Raw genomic sequence first — 12,340 nt, 5'->3', positions numbered from 1 at the left:
AAAATATTGTTAAAATTTGTTTTTTTCCAGAAGTGGAAGGCAAAGTAATACATATTCTCATGCTTTTTTCACCTTTGGCTAATGTCAAGGATAAACAACACAGCTCACCAGCACTCACGCATATCATCCCCCCCGCGCCCAGATGAAATTGATGGACTTACTCAGAATTGAAGCAGAGATTTTGACACTATTGACACATCTGCTAATCACTTTAACGATCTCCCTGTTCTTATTACCATGTTCTGAGAACCGTTTTCTTCTTTGAAAAATGCACTATATTGTTATATCATGCTGTGTTAAAAATTACACATCAATTCATTTTCCTTTGTCAATTTCCCATATATAGGAATTATTTTACCCTGTAATTCAAAGGTTCTTATCTGGGGTTCAAGGATGGAATTTAGAGCTCCATGAACAGAGCAGGGGAAAAGTACTCTTGTTTTCACAACCTCTAACTGAAATTTAGCAATTCTTTTAATTACTAAAATAGGCAACAGGCCACAATAGTATCATCAGTACTGGTGAAATTGCTAACCACAGAAACTACAGATGTTTTTCTATAATGAACCTGCGGCAGATGTGGCAGTATTGTTCACAATCATCACTCTGATGAAATTATGAGAGTTATTAGACACCCTACTAAATATTATTTAATATATTAATAAAGTAACATGCAATGCATTTGTTTTTTAAATGCATTACATGCATTTTCATAGAATTAATTTCTTTTCAATTCTATGTATTTTATTTTTTGCACTTAAAAAGAAAACATTATTCTTGGAAGAGCGCCACAGGCTTAAGCAGATTGCCGGAAAGGATCATGACACAAAAAATGTGAGGAATCTCTGCTCTAATGGTCGGCAGGCCGAAGTAGAACCACTTCTAATCATCTTGCTGCATGCACCAAGAGGGCTCCTGGAATGGTACCTGTCACCACACTTAGTACCAGCCCTGCCACAGTTTCTATTATGAGCTCACATTTGCTGCGTGCTTTCCAATTACGGCGTCCTTGCTCCTCACCACCACTAACGTAAGGGCTATCCCCATCTCTTCTCCATAAACATTCTTCCCCCTGTTCCCAGGCTCTATACACTTTGCTATAAACTTTGTTACTTTATACACTTCGTTACTTTTCCTTGAACTCCACTAGATGCCTCTGGCCAGTCAGTCTCCTGTGCTCTTATCTTTTCTTTTTTTTTTTCCTCCCCCGAAATCTTAGTATTACATTGTTCTGGTGCTTACTTCAAGGCCTTCTTCTTTCATCTATGCACTTGCCCTTGGTAAAGAATTTCATCCGGTCTATCGCTTTAATACCACTTACACGCTAACAACTCCCAAACTTGTATCTTCAGGGCAGACTTTGCTCCTGAACACCAGACTTTTATGTTCAGATGCTGACCCCACACCTGCACTTGCAGTCGTCTCAAACTTAACATTTCCCAGACAGAAGTCTTGTCGCTCCCACAACTCTGGAATCCTCATCTGGAATCCTATTTCCGATGATGGCAACTCCATCCTTTCAGTCATCTTTGACCTTTATTCATTTCCATTTCACGTGCGATCTGTGAGCAAATCCCCTTACCAAATGCCTCTATTTTCAAAATATATCCAGTATCTGATCATTTCTCCCCACATTCATTGCTGTGACCCTGGACTAAAGCACTACCATCTCTCGTCTGGGTTACTATAATGGCTGCCCGCGTTAATAGGCCTGCTTCGCCTCAGTACAGACTGTTTTCTCATGTAAGCTGGCTTTTCTGCCCCAAGTCCTGCAGTGGCTTGACTCAGAATAACAGCGAGAATCTTTGCAACAGCTTACAAGGCTCTGTGTGATTTGACATTATCTCCTGCTGCTCCCCCCTTCATTTCCTCTACGTTAGCTGCGCTAACCTTCCCACTACTTTGTGAACATGTCCCTGCCTCAGGGCCTTTCCACCGGCCCTTCCCTCTACTGGGCATACTGTTCTGCCAGAAAACACATGGCTAACTCTCTTATGTCCTTCACATGTTTCCTCAAGTACAATCTTTTCAGTGAGACCTATCCAGCTCCCTGAGCTCCTGTCTGTATACTCCAGACATCTGTACTCCTAATTTCCCTTATCTGTTCTATTGTTTTTCTCTTACTGTCGGCTCACAAACCACACAACCTTTTTACTTATATCAGTGTAATTTATTGTCTACCTCCTGTGCTAGAATAGGAGCTCCATGAAGGCAGAAATTCTTGTCCATTTTATATACTGTCATATCACAAGCGTCTGGAAGAGGCTGACACATAGTGGGTATCCATTAATATTTATCAAAATAGCCATTAATATTTGTTCATATTAATGGATGAAGTTTCAGTGAACTGCACAAGGTCATATAGATTGTAAATTAGGATCTAATCCCAAGGAGTGTAATTTCAACCAACTGAGCCACCCAGGCGTTCCCCAAGGAGTGTAATTTCAGAGCTCTCTATATGAGCCCCAGTGTGGTACCACCTTCCTGCTTATCCTTCTAAGATTAGTTTAAATGCCAACAGTCATAAAGCTTGATTTTTATATTCAGAACCAATCTCTTTTCTCTATGTTCAGGGAATTCCATTTTTAAAAAAGATTTTATTTACTTATTTGACAGAGAGAGACACAGCAAGAGAGGGAACACAAGCAGGGGAAGTGGGAGAGGGAGAAGCAGGTTTCCCCCTGAGCAGGGACCCTGATGTAGGACTCTATTCCAAGACCCTGGGATCATGACCTGAGCCGAAGGCAGACGCTTAACTGACTGAGCCACGCTGATGCCCCAGGGAATCCCTTTTTTATCTCCTTTCTGGGGTAGGTCAGTTTATACCTTTAAATATATTTCTTTACGTACATATCTGCAGCCATGCTCTCAATTTCCTAGTAGACAGCTTGGATGTCTGATTTTTATTTAGTTATGTCAGATAAGACACTGATTAGATCATTATTGGATTGATAAGTTTATTTATGACTAGGCAACTGATAGAACTCTGAGAAAGAAGAAGTATGTTGATAGACAATTCAGCAGGCTAACACTGGGTAAATATAAATTTGAACCAAATTTCCCAAACCCAGCAGTATTCGAGGCAACACTTTTTAAGAGAATTGATGGATTTTTCTGATAATACAGGGGACCACTGAAAATACTTGAGAATGTGCTTTGATAAGAAATTCATCAGTGGTCAAAGGAATAGGGAATCACTAAAATCATAAATCAAAAGTCTTTTCTAGCTGCGAGAAAAATGAAAACTGCCTGAACTCTGAGTAGTAGGAACAAAACTAATAGGGGACCTCCAATGGACCTAATCATAAACTCTACAAATGTTTTCTGATAAAATAGCTTTGGCAGAACTGATGAAGAGAGGGACTTTTTTTTCCTTGAGGTCTCTTCATATATTCACTCTTCTCATGAATCATACTGAGTAGCCAGAAATCTTTATTTTTCTCCAAAGTATATTTGAAAGTATCCAATGTCATTAGTAGATCTCTTTGCATGGGTCTCTTAAAATCACAAGACTGATAGTGAGAGGTCTGGATTTGTGTAAACAATCCTTTGTTTTGTCATTTCCATGATTATGTTTTCTAAAATAACTTTTAAAAGTCTACTTCAAAAACACAAAACAGACACTGAAAACCAAAATCAAACTTACCTTTATGCAATTAAGTATTAAAGTATTTTAAATTACACATTAAAATATTTTAATATTATTAAAATAATTTTAAATGACATTTATAAATTAAGTTATGAGTTAAAATACTTGAAAGCCCTGCTGTACAATTTTGGTCTGCAAAAGCAGATCTGTAAGATAAATTAAAATATTTTAAAGCCCTTGTGTAAAAAAATCAACCAAACTGACCTTACCTTGCCATCTGGAGATGCTTTTTCCTCAGAATGATAAGGGTCACGAGCAGCAGTCCAATTAACAGAGTGCTGAGGATGGCCAACACCGAGATGACTACCACATTAGGGTTCATCTCTGTAACTAAAGAGAAAAGCCATGCGTTTTCATTATAACTTCCATTACATGAAACTAACCCAACCACTCATCATTTTCCATTGATTTTTAACACCACTGAACATAGAATGATGACAACAACAGCAACGGTGATATTTCCCCAAGCCGACAATGACCTCCTCGTGGTCAAATACAACCTCATAAAGTAGGTTGACAAATGGCATTCAGGTGCCTGGCAGGATGTGTCCATCTCAAAGCATTACATCCTGAATGTTCTTATCCAGGAGAACTGTACAATGTGAATGGTGCCTGGACCATAGTTTAAATTCCTTTGAAACTCAAAAAAAAAAAAAAAAATCTAGATATCATCACCATGTATTATGACTGTTTAGGGTTTTCAGAAGTTTAGAGAGTGGCAGATTTTCATTTTATGCCTATGACTTTAAAGTCAGAAAGCACAACTGTATATTATGCTCACAACTAAGAATGTATATGAAAAAGGCATTAGCAAGCTACCATCTGCCGCAGCACTTAACACGTCGCTAGAAGCAGGCATTCTGATGATCTGTAACCATATGTTGAGAGGTTTTCCATCTGCACAACTCAAGAGATTAAACCTATTAATAAGGCATAGGGTCCTTAAGAACAGGGCTACGTCCCTTCCCTCTACTTATATGGAGGCTGTTATGGCACATGCACATCTGAAGTGGGAATATATTTCAAATGTTTTCATAAAACTTAACCAGAGAAGGACCAGAGCAGGGGAGAATGACACCATCCTCTGCATTGACCATAAAATCACAGAACTGGGGGCGCATTCAGTTCCTACATCTCTGTGTGTTTGCCACTTCCCATTTGGGCCAGCAGGACTCCCGCTCCTGGGCAGAGTAATTGCACAGAAGGAACATTAGACTCATGATCAGGAGACCTTTTTCAAGTTCATTTGACTACTAGCTGCCATTCGGAGAAGCTATTTTATCTGTCTCTCCGGGCTTCACTTTCCTCACTCATAAATAAGTTGAATAATACACCTATTTTACCGGGTTGCTGTAGCCATGACAAGGAATAGTGAACAGGAAAGGCTACTTGGAATGGTGTCCAAGCACACAGAAGTGAGAGACTATTAATATCCTTTGTGGGTCCATTTTTGGTCCCCTTTTCTGGAAAAATAAAAATTTAAAACAGAAGACAAACAGAAGGTGACTCTCGTCATCACTGAGTAGAAACACATACAATGAATACGACAGAAATGGAAATGCAGCCAGTGAAGGGATCCGTGACACTGAGAGCGGTACTATTACATAGGTGTCTTTGCAGGTGATCTTGGACTGCTGAGTCAGCCTCCAACAAGGCAGTGATACCCATAACTCAGAAGGAAAAAAAAAAAAGGAAGAACCATTTTTCTAGAGTTTTCATTATTTCTAATTCCACAATACCAACAACCCCCCACCCCCCCGCCAATAGTTTGGCTTGATTGGGAACTTGCCCGCTTTGTCCCAGGAATTTAGTAACATCATCGCTTGACCAGGAATGACTGAGGGCCCAGGAGACCACAGGAGAGCCCGAGTGGATCAGGGTACTGTGGCCACCGCTGGGGAGGCGGATGAGGCCCGTGGAGTGGACGGGAGCAGCTCTCAGCCACACGGTGGATATTAGGGCTTTCAGTGCTTCATTTCTATGTGTCAATACAGCTCAACAAGAGACGTATATTATGATTGCAGTTTTGCAGATGGGAAAGCAGAGGTTCCTAGATGGTCAATATCTTTCCCTCAATCATACAGGGAGTGAGTGCAGTGATGGGCTCCCTGTCCTCAGAGCCTGAATGTTTCAACAGAACATGGTTCTAGTAAAAGGATAGACTACCTATATTTGAAAAGATAATGGAAGGAAAATCTAGAAAGATAGAACTTCCAAAGACACCAGATTCCACAAACGCAAGTAATTACCCATTGTTGAGACGGCTATGAATGTGGGGACACTGGGGCTGTTGTGACTGAAGCTGGTGACACTACAGTTGTAGGCAGTGGCGGGAAGGAGGCTGGAGATGGTCACAACGTGGGAGGAAACAGCAATTGGTTCCTGGAGATGCAGAACATAAGATGAGTGTCATATTATCTTCATCTGTTTTGTGTTTTTTTAGTCTGTTCTTCAGAGTTGAGTGGGTAATACATAAACAGAGTAAAGCGTTTAAAAGATGCAAAAGGACAGCAGTGAAAAGTAAGTTTCCTTCTTTCCCTACTTTCTATCTACCCAGTTCTCCTCCACGGAAGGTGCCATTGTTGTCAGGTTTTTTTTTCCTTCCCATCTATATTTTATGGATGTGAAAACATAAGATACAGCTAAGCAAAACCTAAGTGATAACATGGTTTGCATGTTTTACCTTGGTTATCGGTATATTTTGGTGCCCTTCCCACATCAGCACAGATAAAGCTGATTCATTCTTCTTAAGGGCTGTGCAGAAATTCACTGAAATGACCTACTTTATTTAACCAGTCCCCTCTTGAGGAATGTCTCAGTTGTCTCTGATTTTTTTACTATTACGAACCATGCTACAGCAGACAAATTTTAAATTATGAGAACAAACATATATAGACACACACACGCTTAATACACATATGTGTATATGCATGTACACACGTAGAGATTCATACACAAAACCTGTGTGTGTGTGTGTGCAAATGCGTGGATGTACATACAGATGTGGGTATTCATTTTGCCCCCAGCTGAATGATGGGCCCATAAATTGAATATTTTTCAAAATTTTGAAATCTATTGATAGATTGTCTTCTTTTAAATTTTTCATTTTTTGAAGATTTTATTTATTTATTTGAGAGAGGGAAAGAGAGAGAGAGCATGACTGGTGTGGGGAGAAGCAGAGGAAGAGGGAGAAGCAGACTCACTGCTGAGCAGGGAGCCTGATGCAGGACTCGATCCCAGGACCCTGGGGTATGACCTGAGCCCAAGGCAGACACTTAACTGACTGAGCCACCCAGGTGTCCCAACAAATTCTCTTCTATAGGCATTTTCCAAGTTATCCTGCTGCATGTGATGCTGTGTGACAACATCTCTTCTCTTACACTCCTTCCAATCTATCTGTAAACTCTTTGAGTTTTTCCAACCTAATTAGAGGAAATTGCACCTCATTGTAGATTCATTTTGCATTTCTTTTATTGTGAGTGAACTTGATCATCTTTCCATATGTTTAAGTGTCTTTAGTGTTTATTTCCTATGAAATATTTGTTTTGGGTTATTTGTCTGTATTTTTTTCTATTTTTAGTTGCTCTTTGTATATTAAGGACACTATCCCCTTTGTCTGCATTCCCAGCTTTTAAACAGCATCGGCCAAAGTCACGGCAACTTTGTGTTCTCAAAAACATTTAATATTAATGTATTCTTGAGTAGAACAAATTGTTAATTTGATGGGCCAATGGTTAGACCAGTGACAACTACCACAGTACAATATGAAAATAAGAGCCAGCATAACATTCTTTTCCCAAACAGGGATCTGAAACACTCCTGCCTAGAGAGCTGAGAGCCATCAGCACTTATTTCCAATTCCACCTCTTTTACTCATCTATAAAAGAATGATTCTAAGGAAAGACTTTTGCTAGCAAGACTCTGTTATAGTAAGTAGCTGCATAACCATTGTTTTCTTAAGGGGAGGCATTACTGTAGGTGCAGAGAAGAAAATCTGCTAATGGCAAAGTAGTTATTTGCAAAAAGGATTCTTAGAATAGGGGGAAAAAAAAGATGAGCACTTCAATACAGATCAAAAAAGAGATAAGTTTGTACAAGAGAATATCAAAAGGAGAAAGAAATCAAAGCAAATTATCTTAACACTCACATGAAAAGATTTCTACTCCCAGAAATCCTTTCTTCTTTTCAATCTCATGAACTGCATTATTTAAAAAGCATCAATTATTCATGTTCACAGAATTAGTCTGTACACTGCGTTCTGTGACATCCCTCACAAACTTGACCTTTCCCTTCCATGTCTGGCTATAAAATACTTTTTTTTTTTCCCTGTGGCTTTATTACCCTTGGAGCTACTGGTTCTTCTCTCTCCTTCCCTTCGGTTTGACCTGGTGAATAACTCAGCAGTCATTCTCTCTGCTATTTGCGATTCTAAGTCTTTAACAATCACCTCTCTCAGCCTTCATTTTCCCAAGCAAAATTGTCCTCCTTACTAACTAGAAACAGTCCCTTCTTTAAACTCTCTTAGTAGAATGGACCTCTCTATGGCACCTGCATTTTAACTTAATTATTTCTAGACTGATGCAATATCCATAACTACATGAAAACAAATTTAAAGTATTTACTCTACCATTTGTATTGCACATAGTGCCTTTCACATAACTGGCAATCGGTTCATATTTGTTAAATTATATTTTATATGGCAGTGTCTATCCCTTTGATCAATTTATTGGCAATAGGAAAAATGAACCCCTTTCAGTTTACAGAATGACCCAGGGCAACTAAGGATGAGGGACAAAAGATACATGCAGAGATGAAAATCAACACTGCAATTTGGCAAATTGGTTCTAATTTTTAAGGCTTGCCCTAAGCTGACTGTTAATTTCTATCACTGAAACACAAAAATGCAGATGAACTTTTGTTTTTATTTTCTATAGTTTCAACAAATATAAGACTTTAATTTACTCAGATAATTAGCCTTAATCAAAATGAACTCAGACAAGGACAATCAAAAAGCACAGTACCTGGAGTTTTGTTTCTTGACTTGAGCCAACTTGTTGACAGAAGACTTCAAAGAAATCAGCTACTCCTTCTTCCACCCACAGCAAAGTCACTGAAGTCTGGGTTTTATTCACAGCAAACAGTGATTTCGGAGGAGCTGGTTCTGAGCAAAGGCAGAGTTTAAAAAAAAATTTCATTTAATTTAATACATTCTTTCTTCTTTCACCAATTGGCAGGATAAAACAGGCAAAAAAAAAAAAAAAGTCCCAAATACAGGTAGTTAAGAAATGTTATTGTTATTGTAACAATAACATGATTTATTGTAATATCGAAATTTTATTTCGAGTTATTGTAACATCGAAATGTTACATTATTCTTTTTGAAATATGTCCCAACACAGTCATCATCTAACTTGGAAGGCAGAATAATTTGCCTTTTTCTCCCCCTTCCATTTTATACTTCCCTGTTTAGAACACTTCTGTTTTCTACTTCAGCTTTATTGTATCCATGACCTATTAATAGTTTTGGTGTCCTCTGCACTGGAGGTGAGCACTGCCTTGGTAGTAAAGAACTTTCTGCAGGAGAAACAAAAATCTACACTTGAATGGCTGAAAAAAATGAATGAAAGTGGTTTGCTCCCATCTAACGGAGACATTCAGTCTGGTACTTAGCCAAAAGCCTGTCTTCCTTTTCTGGAGACTATTTGGAATAATTCAATCCAAGGAATGGCTTCTTGAAAATTTAGTTGAAATTAAGAGGGGAAAGCTAAGTAGATAGGATTTTTTTTTTTTTTTTTTAAAGAAGAGGATTAATGGAAGGGGACTGGATGGTTAATAAAATGTTAGAGGACGGATTTATCTTTTTCTTTTAGACATTTAATCTTGATCTATAAATTAATCCATTAGTCAAGCAAACTGTGCCCCTTCGTACTCATTTCCAGTAAGTGAGTCACGGGATTTGTTGGCTTGAGACCAAACCCCTGCCTGTTCTCCAGTTTTAGGAAGTGGTCTTGTGTCTTGTTCCCCCATACCTGAATCTCTCCTACTCTCCTCCCTGTGCCCTGTCATTTGGGTGTTGTCTTTCTCTTGAATTCCTCTAGTGCTCAAAGCACTACACTTGAACCCAGGTGCTTCAGCCAGAGTCCTTGCTACCCTCTGTCAGTATGTCCTTGTTTGGACATACTATGGCTAGCTGTTGGGTTCAGAGAACATCATATTCTGCCCATGTGCGTGCCCTGTCAGACAACTACACACGCTGCGTGTCTGTTACTTGGATTCCTTTTAATTATTTGTCCCATGCTTCCAAATCGGTTCCTTAGCTCCTGGATATCAGCAGTGCTTGAAGAAGCCCTTGGAGGCCACTCCACTCCTTTGACATGTATGTCCATGATCTCTGCGTGGGAAGGTCTGGATCTTCTTTCTACAATATCATCATCATGGCCCTATTCAGAAGCCTGTAGTATGTCAAACCATCCTTCCTGTGATTTATCGTAGGCAACTTAAATTTGTGTCCTACTAAAAAGAAGCAATTTTCTTTCCAGAGACAGCTCGATGAGGTTTGTCTGAAGAGTTGAAGGAGGAGAGGGTGCGGGGGTTGTCTTGTGCAGGCGTAATTCACAACAGATGTCAGGACCCCTTTCTCGTTTGCAATGAGTCGTCCACTCCCCAAACATTGTACTGTGTATCATTTCACTTCCCCTTTGATGAAAACTGTTGATGAAATGTGGGGTCAGCTTCCACTGCCCACATCCTTTATAACTGTCACTGTGAAAAGGGATGAGTCAGAGGGTAGGTCCTCCAGTGATTCTGACTCACACAGAACTTGAATCTTTGGAAGCAAGTGTGAGGTTGTCTGGGGCAGAGATGGATGATTTTTAGGCTGAACCTTGGTTGTTTCTCTTTCCAAAACACACCCTCACAGTGAGTATCCTGCAATGATTAGATTCCCTAGGATATCTATGTATTTTTTTTTTTCCTGATGGGTAAACTCAGGTTAGCTATCCAATGTGAACAATGCCCAAGTCCTGATCTCCAGCTCCCACCTTTTACCCATGTACTTCCAATCACCTACCATCCGTGTTTCCTCCATGAGCAACCCCATTCATTCCCTTGTCGGGGCCAACAATCTTGAGGCTCTCCTCTGGCTTCTCAAGTTCAGAGAACATGTTGTTAAATTCTTGTCATCTCTTCCTTGTGTCTATTCTTTTTATAATATTGCATGTTCAGGCTTTTGTCATCACACTTGATCAATCATTACAACAGCCTCTTCATTCTTTTTTCCTGCTTTTAATCAGTTCTTTCTTCATTTGTCAACGAGGGCTTAAATCAACTTGAAATACCACTTTGCTCATGTTAAGTCCTATCCAGGTAATCATCTATTGTGATTGACGTCTATTGCATCAAATTCAAATATGCCAAGTTTTAAAGATCCTACTTACATTGGCCACAGGCCACATGTTACCCATTCAACTTCACCACTGTCCCCTGCCCACCTGGTACAGCCAGTTTTCTCGCCGACTATCATACAAGCAGTACTCTTTCTCAACTCAGTATACCTTTTCTTCTGCTTGGATCATCCTAAAATCAGGAAAAAGACTTCTTCTCCCTGAAGTCTTATCTGTTGACTCTGTCTCTTGATAATCTATACCTTCTCTGACCTTCTATTACCCTATTTGATCTATGTGAGGAAAGGCCAAAGTTTCCTAGGTCCTACTAGATACTTTAAGAACAGGGGCCATGTGTTATAAGTTATTTTGTTTTCACCTTGAACTAGTCACCTGCAATTGTTCAATAAATCTTCTCTATTGGCTTATTTAAACCATAAGTCAAGATTCATTAATCAGAGTTATTAGGATTTAAGCATCAGGCAAGACCAGGCACACTGGGGCTATAGTTTGATGTTCTCTGTCTTTTTACAGTGATCATATTGGTAAAATTATCAGCTGTCAGTGTCATGAATTACAAGTGTTCCCAGTGGTGCAAAGAATATGACTCGGATACTGGAGTAGCGGTTTCTCTGGGTCTGGCTAAAAAAATGTGGATCTAGGTGATAAGTAGGATCCTCGGGAAAATCTCCAAAGGGTCTGGGACCTTTACCAGCCATGTAACAAAGTTTTCTTTTCAAGTGGTATATAGGGGCAATGGATTATTCCAAGGTCACTGTACCCATTATCACTGTATCCTTTTCTGAAAGACATATGCATTTTAGCTCCTTAGGTCAACGAGTAACATGCACAAACGGCCTGCTTAAGGGCAGTTTAGGATCTCTGTGACAGGTATATTTCCTTACATGTACTGGGGAGAAATTGCACCAACTATTCCAAAGGAAACAAAGAAAGTCATTGCAATATTTCATAAGTGGAGGTGTAACTGGATTGGGAAGGGCTTCTAATTAAGTTTCACTACTCAAGACAACATCTGCCCCAGGAAATGTATTAAAATCTTAGAACTGTACTGTGCAACACAGTAGCTATTACCACATGTAGCTATGGAGTACTTGAAATGTGGCTAGTCTACACTGACAGGAGCTGCAAGAGGGAAATACAGATTGAATATTGAAGATTTAGTATAAAATAAGAGTAAAGATATTTCACATATAATTCTTTATATCAATTCCATGTTAGGATGATACTGTGTTGATGTATTTGGTTAAATAAGGTATATTAAACTCAATGACACCCAGCTCTTCTTAGTA

At 39.3% G+C, this 12,340-nt stretch overlaps 1 protein-coding gene across 1 annotated transcript in view; it reads right to left on the bottom strand.

Moving 5' to 3' along the window:
• The window catches only part of LOC111142029 (protein tyrosine phosphatase, receptor type O), a 242,659-nt gene that overhangs the window by 39,132 nt on the left and 191,187 nt on the right, over nucleotides 1-12,340 (bottom strand). The window contains 3 exon segments of the mRNA XM_022494949.1: nucleotides 3,859-3,979; nucleotides 5,899-6,031; nucleotides 8,671-8,810. Of these exon segments, the coding sequence (XP_022350657.1) occupies nucleotides 3,859-3,979; nucleotides 5,899-6,031; nucleotides 8,671-8,810 (394 nt within the window).

This window comes from Enhydra lutris, unplaced genomic scaffold, assembly GCF_002288905.1.
Source record: "Enhydra lutris kenyoni isolate GAN:26980312 unplaced genomic scaffold, ASM228890v2 scaffoldscaffold7, whole genome shotgun sequence".
In the NCBI taxonomy this organism is placed as follows: Eukaryota; Metazoa; Chordata; class Mammalia; order Carnivora; family Mustelidae; genus Enhydra; species Enhydra lutris.
The sequence above is the reverse complement of the archived record's forward strand: the minus strand, read 5'-3'. Positions and strand labels throughout refer to the sequence as shown.